Below are 19,017 nucleotides of genomic sequence, written 5' to 3'. Positions count from 1 at the left end.
ATTTGGTTCCATAGTTTAGCTATTGTGAACTGAGTTGCTGTAAACATTGATGTGGCTGTGTCACTATAGTATGTTGATTTTATGTCCTTTGGGTGTAAATGGAGGAGTGCGATAACTCGGTCATGGTGTAAATTTTTGAGGAAAGCACTTATTTACTTGTTGCCATTGTATAATGCAAGCAGTAATCTAATGCCTTACCTACTTTTCAGGGAATTCCTCTTTTTTATTCATGTATTGGAAAACACAATGCATTTTTTTGTTCTTTTGCATAAAGCAATACTTTATTTCACCTTCTCTAAGAACCAATGCACATTGTGGCTTTGACGTGAATGTTGATACATGGAATCATAAGTGAAGTAACTAAGTATTCATATCACAAATAAAAAAGAAACTAATAGATGAGGTCTTGTTTGATTTTATTTCCATTTGTTTATTTATTTCAGAATAATAGGATGGTAGACTCAGTATCATGAGCCAGGTAAATAAATGTAGCTTACTCAAAGTAATGTAAGAATAAATAACAGGCCCTTTATTCACTTGTTCAAGTTGATGATCTAATTCCTTTGTGTTTTGCCAGGAGTTCTTTACACACACACACACACACACACACTTTCATTACATCCTTCTACTAAAGTAGGGAAGACACTGAATAGGAAGAAGCTTAAGAAATTATTGCATTAATAGTCTGATACTGCAATGGATCCCATGATTCCAAAGATGGGGGGAAATAAAGCAATTAACTTTTTAAGTATGCAAATGATTCAGTAAAGCAAACAGTAAAAAGATGCTTAGACAGTTTATTTAATACTTTTAATATTATCTCAGTAATTCCAAAAATTTCAAAATAACCCCAATATTTCAGCTAAATGTGTAAACCCAGAGAGTTGTCTTTCAATCTGAGATCTCTGTAGGATATACATAGGAAGAATATTTTCATGTATCTATTGCTACCTTCAAAAATGCTTACAAACTATTTTAAATAATATGATTTTTATAAATTGTGATTAAATGAGAAAATATCTATTTCAAGACTTAAGGACAAATATTTTTAACTACAACACATGTGCCACCCCCAACTTCCCAAGGGAATATTTATTTTAATTATACCTACCAGTCGATCTCAATTATTGGACTTGTTTAAACTTAAGCATAAGAAACTTCCTCAGATACAGTAGCAAATACAAATAAATAGAAAAGAATATTTAAATCACCAGCATTAAGAAGTTAAATAAGAATATGTATTATGTAACAAAAAAATTCCAGGTTTCCTCATTCTCAATAACTTTTCTTATTACAGTTTTTCATAGTCAGAAGATACGCCTTACAAAAGTATATTCAATACTCACTTCTGGTTAGCGTTTAAGATGTTGTCAATTTTTTTTTCCTTCCAAAATGAGAATAATGTGTATTTTTAAATTTAACATGGAACCACATGCACTAGGGAAAACGTATGTAGAAAAGATGGTGCATATTTCAAAGTAAGGTTGAGTAAAAATACCTGTTTCCACTGAAAAACTGGCATTGTTAGTTTGCTAATAATTGACCTAGTCATTAAGTAAGTCTAGCCCCCATCTGTCCCTGCTGCTCTTTTGGCATTATCACATATATCTTTTGCCATTAGTGGTAAGGCTTCCCGTTTCTTCCTGACAAGGAGACAGGGCATTTCTGAAGTGGTTAGGGCAGTTCCCTTACCTCAATAGGAGAAAAAAGAAGAGAAAACACAGTTATAACTACATGGAGAGCGTCTGCCTCTGAGCTCTTTTCACTTTAGCAGCTTGAGAAGTATTGCTACACCTTATTGCTAAGACACACGTTCTTTCTAAAGGAAGGTTACTGCCATTGATTCCCAAGAGCTAGAGGATCCATTTTAATATTTTTGGCACTTCATTTAGCTAGTCTCCTTATTGATTGGACTTTATGAACTATCTATTTGTACCTGATGTGCATTCCTAAAAGATTTTGAGAACAAATATTTTACCTTATTGGACCAACATGTAGAGGATTTGACTTCCCAGTTACTGTACATTCTTTATACACATTTCAAAATGTATGAGAGAACTTTAGGAAAACCTGGCATTGCTCACTAGGGAAACACCACACACACACACACACACACACACACACACACACACACATACATATGCACACATTCCAACCCTCATAGACTGTGCCAAGCATGTTAAAGCACATCTTGGAAATAATTTGAATAATAAGTTATGCATTCAGAAAGATTCTAGTTTGGAAATGTTCTATTAACTTTAAGTCAACAGTTTCAAACATTGCAAACTTCACAGTCTCCTACTAAAGTTGATATTTTTATATTGTAAAAAAATCATATTTCCCATGTCAAAGGAAGCTTTGTTAAATTGTAAATAGCAAATGTGTAGTGGATGTGCCTTAAAGCTGAATTATTTTTTCTTAATATACCAACTTGGCATTTAATATTATCCTTTAAGTAAAATACTGAAAAAATCTTATAAGGTTTAAGTAAAGGCAGTCGTTTTGAATCCTTTACAGTGCCTTTGTTTCTTCTTTTCCTTTCCTTTAAAGACTAAAATGTGCACTTACGTTTACAATATAGACTTGGAAGTACGTCCTTCTATTTTATAGCATTTTAAAATACTTGCTTCAAGCTTATTTCATTGGACTTCTCAACTACTCATTGTTTCAATATCCTTTATACTTAAGACTCTGTTTCTCCTTACATGAATTTTTTTTTTTCTTCCCAACACAAGCCTAAAATTCCTTGGGAGCACTCAGGCCTGGCAGGGTTAATGCAGAACAACAGGTCTCAACAAAAGAACCCATGTCCTGAGACTGACACAAACAGAGTTGGTATTTCAAGTTTCTGTTGAAATCTTTGATAATCTGAGGTAAACCTTCCAGTTATTTATAATAACCTTTTCAGTATTGTGGTACACTCGGCTTTTCACGTTCTTTCTCTGAGCATTGGAAGCCAGCCATGCCTCTGTCCTTGGCTTCAGTAGTTTGCTGTAATAATGTTCTTCTGATATTCCTGGTAATAAACCTTCATGGATGCCATCCAAGATAGACCCTACTGATAGCTGAATTCTATTTAATAGTGAACTGTATTCGTGGGAGATTCCAACATTTATTTTCCTTTGAGTTAAGGGTTTTATGTTGAACTAGTATTTATTTATTTATTTATAACACTGAGCAGTCTCACTGCCATGAGTAAGAAAATTGCGCCATAAAATACTTGGTAATGTAAATGTGAGAATGAAAGTTATATATCTGATGATTTATTAAATTTATGACTTGTAGGAACATGACTGCCTTGGTAAAGGAATCTAATATACACATTGGAGAATATTCCAGTAATGCCTAGTAAAAATGGAATGCTGTTGTAATATGAAATCTTAAAAGTAGGTACTACTCTAGATTTATACCTTTGGCATTTCTAATCATGCAAAGCCTGGCACTGCGAATCTGAATTTCCCGTAGGATAATTTAGAATAGTGTTTATTTTAGAAGCACTTTCACTTTCACAGAAGATAATATTCCATGTACATACTGATTTGATATATTTCCTTATGCATTGCTTTTAATGGTAAGAAATGCAAGGGCTAGTTAAGAATAGGACGATTAATTTTCTTCATGACAGAAGAAAGCAGGTCAAGATTGATATGTATAAGCCTGGACTCTGAGACCAGCAATTACACCAGAATGAGGAGTGTTGGTATGTCAGACAAGTGGGACTCAGGGTTCTAGCATATTCTGGACACTTAACATACTGAAATATGTTCCACCTATTTCTTTATCTCCCAGGAATCAGACTTTTAATAACACCAGTCTCCATTTTAAAGAGTGGATTTTTCTTGTCCTGATTACTGAATTGGTTTGGACTGAATCTCTGTTGGGAAATTCAGTGTCTACTTGGTCAGTAACTTTTGATTTAAAATAGAGTGATTTTAAGATTCTTGTTATAATGTACCCCCATCAACTGAGATGTTAATATTTAAAAGTCTACAAATGTTTAGCCACAGAACATAAGATTTAATAAAACCACATTTTTGAAAACAGAAAAAGAGGTACATTAGCAGGATGCAAAAAATATACTTTGGGCATGATGTGCAGCTAGAAAATACTAACACAAAAATTTAGTTTCTTTTTTTACAGTATTCTTAAAATAAACTTAGCTATTGTTTTTACAGTGAAATCCATGTGGCATATGGCTTATTTTCAAGATCTCCTTACCCTTGAAAAGTATTACTTAAGTGAAATATAAAAGAGCATGTTATGTGGGAGAAAGAAAGAACAGGTCTTTCACATACATGAGTAGGCCCATATGCTGTTTATTAAATTTGATGATTGTCAACCAATTTCAACAGCTGATTGAAATAAAAGAAATCGGCAGTTATGCAGAAGTATGAAAACAAGCACATGTACCACCCTCATGCCGTTTTATCATCTGTCAGATTTTTCAAGAATATACCATATTTTATAGGCTTGAAATAAAACATGATGAATACATACATACATAATGAAATAAGATGTATGCCTTGAGGGAGTAGCATTGCCCCAAGTTGGCATTTGAGTTTATGTCATTTAAATGACAACATTGAGGAAGGTGTTCTTCTGTATTCCCTGGATTCCAACTTAGAGCATGCTGCTTATCTGTTTGACTGTACATGAATATGTTGAGGAGAAAATAATTTTTAAAAAAAGTTTTACTAAGCGTCTGAGATGCGTTTTAGGCAAAGAACAACTTGTATTTTAAAAATAAATTAAAATACATTAACCAAGAACAGTGAGCAGTGTTTCAAGTGAAGGAGAGGGTGAACAGACTGTTTAACTTTCCTCCAATTCCACATATCTATGAATAATCATTCCTTGAGGTTTTAAAATTATAAATAACAGTGCAAAGCGGAGTTATTTCTACTTTACAAAGGAAATCATCCATTTTGTTTTCATTTTCCTTTGGGTAAACTCAAAATGGCTTTGCGTAGCTTCTTAGAATCTTACTCAAGACTAAAGCATTTTTGACAAAAGAATGTTTTCCAATTGCTAGTGGATTATTACATTTATGTGGCTAAATTGACTCAGAATTGACAACTGTTGTTTCACTTGGCAAGGTTAAAATGTGGTAGTTGATCCTAAGAGAAGGGAGGTAACAAGACTAGTTGTAAAACCTAGAGATACCTCCAAGGAAAACCTCCAAGCAAATTGAGCTCTGGGGAAGTAAGGCTGAATAGGGACATTTTGTCTTAGATTTAAAATGCCAATATAATAAAAATAATTATTGCCAGAAGTTGATTACTACTTTGCCTTCATGCACATGCATATATACGTGAGACCAGAGAATAGAGGTAAAGTTGTCATCTCATCTTTAATTTCAGTTCTTAAGACAGTTAATTATAAATTCTACATAATATGTGCTAGGTGGAGTTAAGACACTCTTTGTATGTAGGCTACTGTCAGTATTTACAGGGGCAGAGTATGAGAGGTTATAAAGCAAGAAAACTTCATTTAAAAATTTCATGATATATAATTTTAAAATAAAATTTTTTGAAAATAATTTCTAGAATTATTTCTATGTCCCTTGGGTTGGGTGGAGGTGTGTGCCTACTAATGTATTTAATATCTCACCCACTAGACACTGTGACTCATGATATCATGAGGATGGAGAACATGGTTTTCATGTTCCCCATTATATATCTCCAGTTATTTATACAGTACCTGACATGTATTAGCTGCTCGATAAAATTTGTTGAACTGATTAATAAATGATTATTTTCTGCTTTCCATATTATCTACAGTCTCCATTTTAAATTATTACCTTTGCTTTATTGCATTTTTTTTTTTTTTTTTTTTTTTTTTTTTTTGCTCTTGTGATAATTTAGTCTAGGTTGAATTGTGCTGGTGGAGAAATAAGTCAAAATGATTGATTGGTATAAAATACACTGTATTTATAAGAGTAATAGGCTAATCCTAAACTCTTTGTTGATACTTGACAAAGAGGATGTTTTAAATTTAAAAAACATGCTTCTATAATAAGTATATTTTTTTCCTTTTAAAACCCATGCTTCTATAAGTACTTTTTTTCCTTTCAGTATCTTAATTAACCAAATGAAGGTACTCGATGGGAAATCTTTGTTTTGTAATTGAGAAAATTTTTCTTAGTGTTCTATCCATCAAGGACCTTAAAGTTCAAAGACAATGTGGAGAAAAATCATAACATTCTTTGTGCATTATGCCCTTAACAAAATTACTCTTCAGATAAATTGGGATAAGTAAATTTTATGAATAACGCCACTTTAAGAACATTATAGTTGGCCGTTCAAATTCACAATAAACTGTTGGCATGAGAGTAAATATATACTTATTCACATATTCATCCACTTGGTCATTCTTTATTATTAGGATATAATTTAAATCTAATTCAAAAAACAACTGTAAAATTCAGGTCAAGATAACCTCTCTAAGCCATGGAAGAGTCATTTCTATTTTAAGTAAGTTTTCCATCATCTACGTTACTTTGTATATATTTCATTCTATTTCTATGAAGATCCTGGCATATTTTTATAAACTACAGTTTCTTTTGTTTTTTTTTTCTCTGTGAAATGACAGGATGATACTCAGTGAAAATGAAGATTTGCTAAAGTCTACATGAGAAGTGACTCTCTTTAACTTTCCAGGGTAGTTCATTTCATTATCATATTTCTGGGATTTTTTCATCTCTTGCATCCATATCAAAGCTCCAAGCCAACGGTACTTCATTTCTGCCCTTTCACTTTTGTTTTATAATTTCATCTTGTCCCCACCACCTCACTGTACTCTAAGCTCTCATCAAGTTGACAAGTCACTCTCTTTAAATATGCAGCACTAGCACTCTTTAAATATGCAGCACTACTACTGGGTGTTTTAATTAAATGTAAGAATACATATTTCATCTCACTGTTTCACAAAGGAACAAACTAAGGTTCTGCAGATCTTAAAGTGACTTTGATACTGCAGTTTACCGGTGACGAGTTCTGCTCCTTCTAATGTTGAAGATTGAACACTAGAGAAACACGCCAAGGCAAGCATATTAAGCAGGCTTTATTTAAAGGTATAATACAGACTTCTCCCAGCAGGAAGAAGGGGGCCATGGCTGATATTCTAAAGTCCCAAGAAGTGAGCGCACCCTATATCTTTTATAGGTTGGGGTCTCTTTTGTTCTCCAGTTCTCTCCCCCTTATCTCTCCTTCCTGCCTACGTGACTAGGCCTGGTTTTTCTTCGTTAAATGAGAAACCATGGGCAGGGGGAGGGCCAAGGTGATTCAGGCAGGCAAGGGCCCAGGGGGCATTAATTAGCAGCTCCATGCTTGCACTCCTTGATAAAGGCAGGCAGATTTGGTAATCAATGGGCTCTGGAGCTCCTTGATATTCCATTCTTCCAGGGGCAGTCTCCAACTTCCAGAGGCAGATGGCTTCATGGCTTCATTTCCTCGAATTGACCCGATTTCCTATTTCTACACTGTCCTTAATTCTGGCTTCAACTTGTTCCACATTATGTAGCTAGTGAGTGACTGAGATGGATTTTGAACACAATTTGTCAAATAAACCCAAACATCAAGCTATATCCAGTCATGACATTCTCTCACCGGAATGGTTCTTAATATCTCTCACCTGCATCTCTTTTTCCATGAGCTAACTCTTCCTTTAACTTTTACTGAAGGCATCACCTTCTTAACTCTTTGCATATTGCACATCTGTGTCAGCATATCTCACATTATATTGTAAAAAAAATCTGTATCATTCTTCCTGTTAGAAGGTGGCTTCCAAGAGACTGGATTTTTTTTCTTTTTCTTTTTTTTCTTTTTATAATTCAATTCAGTATTGCAGGGCCTTAGACTAACAGTTGTCAAAGCGTGGTCTCAAACCTCCAGGACTCAAAACCATTTTCATGATAATATGAGGCTATCATCCAGTCTTTAAATTCTCATTCTCTTACACAGTGGAATTTTCCTGAGACAGCATGCTGTGGAACATTGCAACTTATTGAATACAGAGCAAATATTAGAATTCAGCTTTCTTCTAGTAATTTAGTCATTAAAAGTTGTACAATACTATGAAACAATGTCACTCAGTTCATTTTTTACAATGTAAGCAAATTTTTCATAATATATTCATGTCAGCATGTAAAAATGACTATTTTCAAATGTATTTGTAGTAAATTATTTTAAAACTTTTAGCTTTAATTTTGAATATGGTAAATTGTGGGCATCTCTCAGCGATGTCCTGTGTGAATAAGAAAAGGGTTAACTGCCAGTGGATGGTTTGGCTGTAAATCAATCAATTCCCTATAAACTTATCTACGCAATAAACACACAGGAGTCAATACTCTTTAAATGAGAGGGGGCGTGACAGGTCTGGCCATACCATCTCTGGCCTCTAACAACATGGAGTAACCCAACTCTCTTTTATTTATAGACACACAGGTAAAGGGGGAAAGATCTGGAAGAGCTTCTTCTGTGGTGAACAGGATGGGGTGGAGTTAGGGGAGCCATTTTCTCAGGGAAACTAGACAAGGAACCACTCCCACACAGCACCACATACTTCCGTGGCTACTAGTTCCTGGAAGTCAGGCCTCTATGTCCCATGACTCAGCCTCCTCTGATTCTGCTAGATAAGGATGGCTTCCCACAGTAAATATCAATAGATACACATAAACCAAAGCTCTTTGGCATACTACCTTGTTTTTAAAGTAAACAGAAGTCATGAAGCTTAAATGTTTGAGTACCACTGGCTAACACACGTCTAACTCAGATTGAACACTCATTTAACATTGGATGAAAAAATGAATAACCAAATTGATGGAATTTTCAGTGTCAGAGACTAAGTGCTCTGGTGAGGACTTAGCCCTTCCATAATTGCTCTAACAATTACACATCAAGAAAAGGATGAGCAAAACTCCTATCAAAATGTATTTGGGGAAAAAGTAAATTTAGAATGTTAGTTATATTGGTTGAATAAATTACGTATTAATCAAAATTAAAATCATAAACAAATATAATTCAATGCATTAGTCAATGAAATGACCAGGTACTCAGGTAGGTTGTTAGTTTTTATAAAGGACAGAGTAGGGTGTGCTGTTTTGGCTATACACTTCAAGATTTTTAGGAACCATATTTGTAAAACATTATAAATTTAGAAATAAATGAAATATCATAAATTTCCTAGGTTTATAATATATTTTAATGGAACTAAATATTAAAATTTTAATAAAAATGCCTTCTAAGGAAACTTTATCATAACTTCAGATTTGTATATAGCAAGGGTTCAAGTACCATGAAAACTAATTTTTAGGAAGGAGTGTGTAATATTAGGTAAAATTAATGAACAACTCCAATTAAAGAAAGAACTTTGCATGTTTTTACTTGATTAAAAATTTTAAAATTCTAGATACATTAATACATCATACTTAAAATTTTCATATGGGTGTAAATATAGCTATATGTCAAACCCAATTATAATGTTATTTAGTAACTGTGGCTGTGTTTACTTCTAAACCTTTTTTATACTCATCTCTAAATCATTCATTTTACAATTTTTTTTTTAACTAAAGCTGATAGCTAATACAATTAAACACTTAGATGATATTTTTCTTTGCCATGAAGCTATGCAACTTATCCCTTTACATCTAAGGAATAAAATATAAAAATACAGGATCCTAGAAATACCATTCACACTAAAATAGAACTGAATATAGGATTAATAATCAACTAGTCTTTCATCTTAACTCACTTATTTTTGTTGACTTGAAAAAAATACTTCAGATGGTGTTTTTACTATATCTTGTTTAAGGTACTTTATTCCATGTAGTGTGACTAGTTAGATTCAGACTGATAATCTCACCCCAAGTGTAGGTAATCATATATTTTATAATTTCAAATAGTGATTATTGCTCTCAAAACGCAAATCAGGCAACATCCTTTCTGTGGTAGAGCTGTTTCCTGGGTCCTACAGGAATAGGGAGCATTCCATCCTTTGCCAAGAGTTTCAGATTTCCCTCTACCTGCCACCATTTATGCTGCCACTAAGGCAGATCCTACTCCCCAAGCAACAGAGTTAGTGGCAGAGGTCGTGCAGTGATGGAGCTGGTCTCTCTGTACTCCAGCCCTCCCATAACATGATGGACTGTAGCACTATGTTTATTGAAGGGTCCTTGTTGATAATTATCCAACTGCTATTAGCAAGAAGGAAGACGAAAAAAAGTCTGAAAAATCCCATTGCCTAAAGCATGGGCCCCCAGGAGACTCTGGAATGTTCTGTGTATGAATGTGACAAACTGTGGAAAGGCTATGGAATCTGACCTGAGCTGAAGTTTCTCTTTTCCAATTGTTACAGAAATTTTTCTTTTAAGATGGGCCTCGCTAATAAGATGAAGAAAACTATTGTTTTCAGGAATGTGTATGCCTTTTCTCACATATCTTTATACCAGACCCACCAGTTTTTGACAAAGGTTTGAGAGCAGTAAGCAGAAAGCAAGGGGCCCATCAGTATAATAAACCATCACAATCCACGTTGGTTGGAAAACTTGACTGACTCACCCTCCACTCAACCGCCTCCTCTTTCCTACCATCTGGGTCTACCTCCTTGTCTGTCTGGCTGCAGGATCTTTTTTGTTTTTTGATTTTGGTACCGGGGATTGAACTCAGGGGCACTGTACAACTGAGTCATTTCACCAGCCCTATTTTTGTTATTTTATTTAGAGACAGAGACTCACTGAGTTGCTTAGTGCCACACCCATTGCTGAGGCTGGCTTTGAACTTGAGATCCTCCTGTCTCAGCCTCACAAGCCACTGGTGGCTGCAGGCTCTTTTATCCATCCTCTTATCCAACTTCTCTCCAGTTTTTAAGTAGCAGCTTAGTGTTTTGTTAATGAAGTTTGCTTCCCTTTAACTCAAAACCATCTTGCCATTTAGCCCTTATTTTTGTTCTCAGCCAAAAAAATGCAGTCCTTTAAGATCGGAATTTGTGTGCTGTATTCTGCTTTGCCATTTGGTTCAACATGTGTTTTCTGGGCATGTTTCACTAAGTTACACAGCCATGGATATTAATATCTTAGTATTACTACTGATACCACCGTTTACCGGTGACGAGTTCTGCTCCTTCTAATGTTGAAGTTAGAACACTAGAGAAGCACGCCAAGGCAAGCATATTAAGCAGGTTTTATTTAAAGGTAATAATACAGACTTCTCCCGGGAGGAAAAAGGGGGCCATGGCTGATGTTCTAAAGTCCCAAGAAGTGAGCGCACCCTACATCTTTTATAGGTTAAGGTCTCTTTTGTTCTCCAGTTCTCTCCCCCCTTATCTCTCCTTCCTGCCTACATGATTAGGCCTGGTTTTGCATTAAGTGAGAAGCCATAGGCAGGGGGAGGGCCAAGGTGATTCAGGCAGGTAAGGGCCCAGGGGGCATTAATTAGCAGCTCCATGCTTGCACTCCTTGATAAAGGCAGGTAAATTTGGTAGTCAATGGGCTCCAGAGATCCTTGACATTCCATTCTTCCAGGGGCAGTCTCCAACGTCCAGAGGCAGATGGCTTCAGGGCTTCATTTCCTCCATTTGACCCATCCCCTTTTTCTACACTAACTACCTGTCCTAAATTCTGGCTTCACTACCACTTTGACAAAATTAGAATCTTAAAGAGTCAGACTTTATACTGGGCTGCACCATAGTATTCTCCATGCTGTTCTTATTTTGTGAGAATGAAATTTCATTCTTTTAGAAAAACAAACTCATTACAAATTCTTTATTGTCAACTATGCTCAATAAAATCATAAACTGTCTCTCCATCTACTTTTTACTGTCATGTATCATAGAACTTGCTTTCCCTTTTTTTCATCAGGTGAAAATAAAACTCAGATCATTGTCCATGAGTGAATTCTTACAATGAATTCCTCATGAGCATAAGGGATTCATTCGTTATTCTAGTCTCTACCTTTCCATGTATATTTTTTATTTCTCTCATTTCACAAATTACTAGTTTTTATTCTATCAGTTCCTGACTCTAAGATTCCAGCTTAATTTCTTGGTTTCTCATTTTTGCTGTTTCAGTTATTTGTAAACTCAACTATTTATAATATTATTTTATATTACTCATTGCATCTTGATAAATAATACTAACAGTGTTCTCTGTCTTTGTGCATATATTTAGTTTTCAAAGTTTCTCATAAAACTGGTTACTTTTGTATTTCTCACATTACTGCACTTGTTTATAAATATATTGTTCCATAATAATACAGCCCTTCTAATACGAAAGGAAAACCTTACTATATACTCAAACCTTAGTATATTAGGAAACTATATGCAAAAAGAAACAAACAAAAAACCAAAAAGCACTATTTCATCATGCTAATCCCAAATATTTCATCACAGATTAAGAGGATGTGAATTCTTTCCCTCTGTCCTTTTTTTACTTTTTTGTTTTTGACATGCAAGGTCCCCATGTTCAATTCTTCCAAAGACAAATGCTGATCCCCAAATAACAACTCAGAAATATTTAAATGTAGGAATAATTCGGTTTAATCTTAAAAAAATTGGTATTACTGCAATTTGTAGTTTTTAATTTTGGAACAGGATTCAACATTTAAAATACTATGTGTAATATTAATTAATATCTTTTAAATTAAATGCAAAAGCATAAAACTTATAAGAACCAAAGCAAAGCTACATAAGAAGAACATGTTCAATCACATCAGATGGAAGTTAAATTTCCAACTCAGAGTTATTTCTTTTAATTCAACAGGCCTGGATATTACATTTTCCTTCAGAATTCTTTGATGCTAATCTCTTATGATAACCAACTAGTTTCCAAATTTCTCAACTCAAGGACTGACTAATACTATTGCCTAAGCATCAGGTGGGTCATGTTACTTTAAACAGGATGGCTATTAGTAAGCAGTGTGTCAAAGACCAGAGACATTGAGAAATTGGAAAATTTTGAGACACCCTGTCTAAACAGGATTAAGACAAGACCAGAAAGGATTATTATGTTCCAAACCCCAAAGATCTTTGTGATAGCTGCTTTCCTAAACATTGGGATTAAAGGTTAGAATCACATTCAGAAACAAGAATGCAAACGTATTCATGAAAATCCCTGTCCTTAGAGAAAAATTCAACAAAGTCCCAGCCCTTCCATAACAAAAACACTGAGAAACATATTTGTGTGAGGGGTCAATTTCTTCTATTTTTCACAGTGGACATTTAATTCTGTCTTGTTTGTCATTTTTTACAACCTCTTTTTCTTCCTAAAACAGACATCTAATTTTTCGAGCTTATTTCCAATTTTATAAACTTCTCTAACTGAACAATTTAGAAGATATATTTCATATGCATAGTTTGTATTTAAATATAAACATAAAAAGTTTAAAATTTCTTAAAACAAACACTAAAAGCAAACTCTAGTTGTGTTTGATTTTCAGGTGTAACGTTATCTGATATATTGATACTACTGAGACAACTAAATAGTTTTCTATCATCAACTGTTTATTAAACATTTTCATTTATTTCTTACCATATAATTGTTTACTTTTAAAAAATTACATATAGTCCAGATTGAATCATGCCTAACAAACAAATAACTAAAACATGAACAATTTTACAACATAAGACCTCCTCTTTTATGAAGATATTTTATTAAATTTAATTTATTTTTAATAAGTTAGCAAGTTGTTTTGACATCAACACTGCATACCCTTAGAAGTATATAAGAGGAAAAGTACATTGTGAACCAGGAACTGGTTAGAAACAGAATGAAGAAATAATAGGCTACTGTGTGTTTGAAAGAAAATATATTTATATTTAGTATTAGACTTTTCCTATAGTTTTTCTTAAATTTGTTACCAGAAAGTTCTATACCCATATGTGAATGTCCTGCCTTAAGCTACTCTGTCTAGTTAAAAAGTGAGAATTAGATGGTGGCTCAATTATATGTAGCAGCCCACTCTGTCCCATGGTTTGGAGAGTGATAGGTGTAATCTTCAGATGAACATCTTTGAAAACACCTAATTTGTTTAGGTTATCTTTGAAATTTATGCAGATTTTTTTTTTTTTTTTTTTTTTTTTTAAGAAAGAAGGTAAACAAGTTCAGAATTTGTGGAAACTGTTTTATTGGCAAGGTCTATGGATGGACACCATGGTGTAGGGGCTGCTGATTTTCCCTTTACATATTTCCCCATCTCCCTTCCCCAGGTGTTGCTGCCATCACTACCTTTCCCTTCCTCCCCTTTCCTCATGGCAAGACGCATGGAAGAAGAGTGCTGTTAAGGCCTCTCCATTAATCAACAGGTATGGTGGTTCTCATGCAGCAGTGCAGCTACCCCCTTCTGAGTTCTCCCTTAATAGTCTGATCTCTTTTCCATTTAGAAGACACCTTTATCCACCACACAAAGCTCACCGATACAGAATAATTGTTCAACCTGGGTGTATCCTTAAATTTTTCAGCATGCTATGCATTTCAGAAATCCATGCACAGTTTTAGATTTTCTTCTTTAATGTAGAGTACAAAAAAAAAAAAAATATTCTCAGAGAAGGGTGCTGTGCTTAAACAATTATACAGGAAAGAAATGGGACTAGTATGTATAAACATGCCACTTTTAGTGTTCTCCAAGCAACTTTTACATAATGTATCATTTAAAAGTGTAAATAGGAATATTTTACGAATTTTTATTCAAAATTGTATTATCATAACCTTTGCGTTTTCAAAAGCATGACATAAAATCACATGCACATTAATTACAACACTCTCATTGTAGACAATTAGGTATAAGCCAGTTCAAATAAACCTGAATACCCTACAGAGCTATGCCATTCACATGTGAAAGATGAATGCATGCTAATTCCTTTCTGCAAAACTTTGTTTTGTCAACTCAGCTGGTGACATGTCAGGGAGATAGCAGGGACTGCTTTGTTCAAGCTGTCCTCAAATAACCTCCATTCAAGGTGCTACATTTTGAAAGGAGATAGACCCTCAGGGCTCAAACTCTAGTACAGTCATAACTTATAAAACGTGAACAGTCAGTCATCATGGGAAATGGCTCCCTTCCTGATTTCCTTTTCCAGCAAAAGAACTAGTCCTTCCAGCTCCTGCAGGGGCTTGTTTTGAAGATCTCTTGGGCTCTGCATTACATCATTATGACTTGCTCAGGTTCTTGGAGACCTATGACTGCAATGCTATCTTTGGGCTAGGAAAAAATAATGGCAGGAGTCTTAAAAAATCGGCTAGTTCGTCTATAGCAGTGCCAGTATATGGCAGCATGATTTGTAGCATTCTTTAAAGCAGTATCATAATTAGGATCCATAAGTGTATAGAAATAAAGAAAAACATTGTGATTTACATGAATTTTTGCTGAACATTAAAAGATAACGTTCAATTCTTCCATTGTATTTAAATGCACTAGAATATCAAGAAAACTGAAAAAAGAATGATGCAAGGCTGCCCCATTCATGTTTAATCAGAAATGTATGACTCCTCCCATGTAAAACTCTGTTCATTGATTGCCCTTCATGATCCCCGTTCTTGCCATATTTCCAATCTTTAAATATGCTGCTACTCTGGATGTACCCTGTGGTCTGCCTTCCACATCTTTCTCAGCAGATGCACTTATATTCATAGCTCTTTATGTCCTTGGGTCCCTCCATCTGGAGTGCACTTCATCCATACCTTGTTGGAAAAACTCAAAACAATAACAGAAGCAGCATACACATGAGCGGCTACTGTACCAAGCACAGTGTTAATACACTTGATCTCCATTTTCTTGATTTGTTCATACAACAAATCATTGCTTAACAAATGTTTTTATCTGTATTTAATGGGTAAGAAAACTGATGCTTGAGGAAGTCCACCATGGCCACGGTCACTCAGGATTGCCTCAAGCAGGATATGCTTTATGTAGCTTCTGATTCCTCTGGAGCAACACTGGCCAGGATTGTCATTCATACTGAACCCTGTATTACTAGAGCACAGTGACTCTGCTTCACCTTTATTACATCTTCAATGTCCACAGTGATTTTTTATTCACTAAATTGTTTAATAAACAAATGTTTGCACAACAGTCATTTCTTTTTCACTTAAACACAGACCCTCCTTCACCCATACATCACTGTTTTTATTTCTCTTATCTTATGGAGTTTGACTATTGTCATTTTCATATATGACTCAATATATTTTCTCTTAAGAAATGGTTTATTATTTTCCCTTCATTTATACCCTGTAATTAAAACTAGGCAAGTATAAAGTTATTGCATTCATGAAAAAATAATCAATAGTTTAAATTCCATAAAATTGTCTAATGGTAGGAAAGGAATTATTGAAATTCTTATATCTCATATAGATAAAAGAAAATTCAACTAAAATGTTTAGAAATTGAAGGAAAGGAGATCCAAAAAAATTACACATTACATTGTAGGAAAATAAGGGCATTGGTGCCAAATATGAAAATTTTCCTATCAGTTTGCCATAACATTGGAAAAGTAAAATGGAGATAATGAAAAGGAGGTCAACCAAAGAAGGGAAAAATAACTATGATAAAAAAGGAAGCAAAATTATTCAAAGTGTATCAATTGTAAAGGAATTAATACATGAAGGAAACGTGTGACTACAAACCATAAATACTAATGTTATGGGGCGCAATTTAAGAACAGATCAATCACCACTGAGAAATCCAAATTTGAGAGTCTTTATTAAGCTGGCTAGCTGACTGTCTCACACAATGCCCCAAAAAATGGCTATTGGGAGAACAGACCCGACCACAGGGTTGTAGGGGTTCTTATACCAAAAATCACATTAATCATAAGTGTCTGTTGCTATGATTTGAAATTACACATTAACATCATGAGATCATTGACAGAGGGGGAAGTGGGTCAAAATGACCCTTACCTAGGTACAAACTAAAGAATGGTTGCTAACATCCACACAATCACTGTTCACATGGTACATTGTTTAGGAGCAATAAGAATCAAAAGAGAGCAATTCTTTAGTACATAGGAGTTGCCATTGTATATTATTAAACATGTCACACCAAGTAACCGATGATGGGCACAGAGGTGGGGTGTTCCCATGGGAGAAGCTTATTTCCTACATAACATGGAGTCTCAGAGCAAAATGGAGTCTGTTTAGTCATTTCCCTTAGAGTCCGGCCTATAACATTTTCATGGAGTCAGATCTGTCAGCCCATCACACTGAAAGGAATTTAAAAGAATGTGAAATAAAACTGGGAGGAAGAAAGATCAATGCATTAGAAAAAATACATTTCTACAATGTATGTAGAAAAATTAACTTTTTTTTTTTTTTTTTTATGAGTTTGTGTTTCCTTTCTGAGAAAAAGCTTTGGGGTAAAAGCGTTGGGATAAAAAGGGGCAAGCTAAGATATGTTGATTCGTGTGTACAGTATTTGCTTAAGAATTATTTCTATGAGAACAGTGCTTTTTCTAGTAAGATAAGGGTTTATGCATTAACTTGGAGCTATGTGTTTAGAACTTAAAAGATTGTGCCAGGAAAACATAATAGTAGGAATGGAATTATAGAAATTCTTATATCTCATATAGATAAAAGAGGGCTTGATAAAAAATTAGGATACAAGTCAAAATTTATCCCTCCTCACCATGCTCTCTACCAAGGTAGTCATGAAACTAATTAAGTTCTGTGGATACAAGAATCATTTTGTATCTGTTTTTCTTTATGTGGAGTGCCTGGAGCATAGTATAAATGTTTCCTGAATTAGTCATGGCATTTAAGAATGGAAAGACAGATTAGTGGTCAACCTACCCTGTCTAAGATTGTGCATTCATCCTTCAACACCATTTATAAAATTTGTTCATCTCTGCTTAATTAATTTCAGTGACACAACTGTGCAGAGGTAACTCTATTTTGGGACATATATAACTTCCTAGCTTTTTCTTTGAGCTAAAATCTACCTTCCTGTAAGTTGAATCCATTTATCCTGAGTTTTCCCTTTGGGAAAAAAATACAAAATAATTTCTATTTCTTTTCCAAATAAAAGTATTTCTAGAACTAAATTCAGACAGACACTGTCATAAAGTCAAGATATACAGTGCCTCTCTGTGTCTTCTTTTCTGGTTTGCCATCAGATTTTCCTAATTTTTCTGTTGCTTCTTTACAAATACTTTTAGTTTTCTGGTTATTCTCATTTCCTCACTTAGTGCAAAATTCTTTTTCATAATGCAAGGGATTCACAATGGGCTCCTACAGTTTATACTCATATTTAATTAATTTGAAGGACCTAGTAAATCCATTTAAGTATCTTCAGGAATAATGGGGAAAAAGGGAAATATGCTTTAAATCTGCATGGCTTTGGTCTGAATTTGTACATAATAAAGATAAATTTCGGATAGTATTTTGTATATAAAAATAAATACAGGCATGTAAAAAGCAATTCAAAAAAATAAGAGCATTTAATGAGGATTTTTCAATCTTTATTTATTAAGGAAAATCTACATAAGAAACCATTCCTCTCTCTGAAAGATTTGGTACTAAAAATTATAATATTCTCAAGTGATTAATAATGTCAGTGGAAGTAAAAGACAAAACAATGAAAATTATTTTCTCAACATAAATTATTGATTGACTAATAATATGAGATCCTATGTAACAATATGTTACATGAAGGTCAAAGTAGAGCAAAATAGGATTCAAAAATGTGTATAGCATGCAATGTCAGTTCTGAGCTTTCCCTAATAAAAGTTACTGCAAAGTGAATTCCTCCCTTATGCAAGCTCTTACTTAATGCCAAATTGCTGTCAATGTCCCTTGGCGAGTTCTATTTATGAGTAGATTACGGCACACTCGCAGAGGCCCTGCACATCTGACTTTCAGTGAGTGCCTACCCTAATATACGGCCTTTTCTAGAACTGTGAAATTTAATTAATTTGCTGGCAGAGAACACTTCTTATGCCACATGCCTCTTCCCTGACCCTACCCAAGATTTCCATTTTCAGATGTGCTTCATATATTACAAACCTATATAATCTTAATGAAGGTCTTCCATATGG

The 19,017-nt window shown here is 34.3% G+C and overlaps 1 protein-coding gene across 8 annotated transcripts in view; it reads left to right on the top strand.

Moving 5' to 3' along the window:
* Nucleotides 1-19,017, top strand: part of Pcdh7 (protocadherin 7) — a 389,130-nt gene that overhangs the window by 193,121 nt on the left and 176,992 nt on the right. For 2 of the 8 annotated variants that reach the window (XM_047565817.1, XM_047565816.1), the window contains one exon: nt 14,200-14,295. The exons of the other annotated variants lie outside the window; for them this stretch is intronic. In XM_047565817.1, the coding sequence (XP_047421773.1) occupies nt 14,200-14,288 (89 nt within the window). In that variant the 3' untranslated portion in view covers nt 14,289-14,295. The remainder of the gene's footprint in view (nt 1-14,199; nt 14,296-19,017) is intronic. 8 annotated transcript variants of the gene reach the window in all.

The sequence above is a fragment of the Sciurus carolinensis genome, chromosome 10 (genome assembly GCF_902686445.1).
Source record: "Sciurus carolinensis chromosome 10, mSciCar1.2, whole genome shotgun sequence".
In the NCBI taxonomy this organism is placed as follows: Eukaryota; Metazoa; Chordata; class Mammalia; order Rodentia; family Sciuridae; genus Sciurus; species Sciurus carolinensis.
Note: the sequence above shows the minus strand (reverse complement) of the source record. Positions and strands in the feature narration are given on the sequence as shown.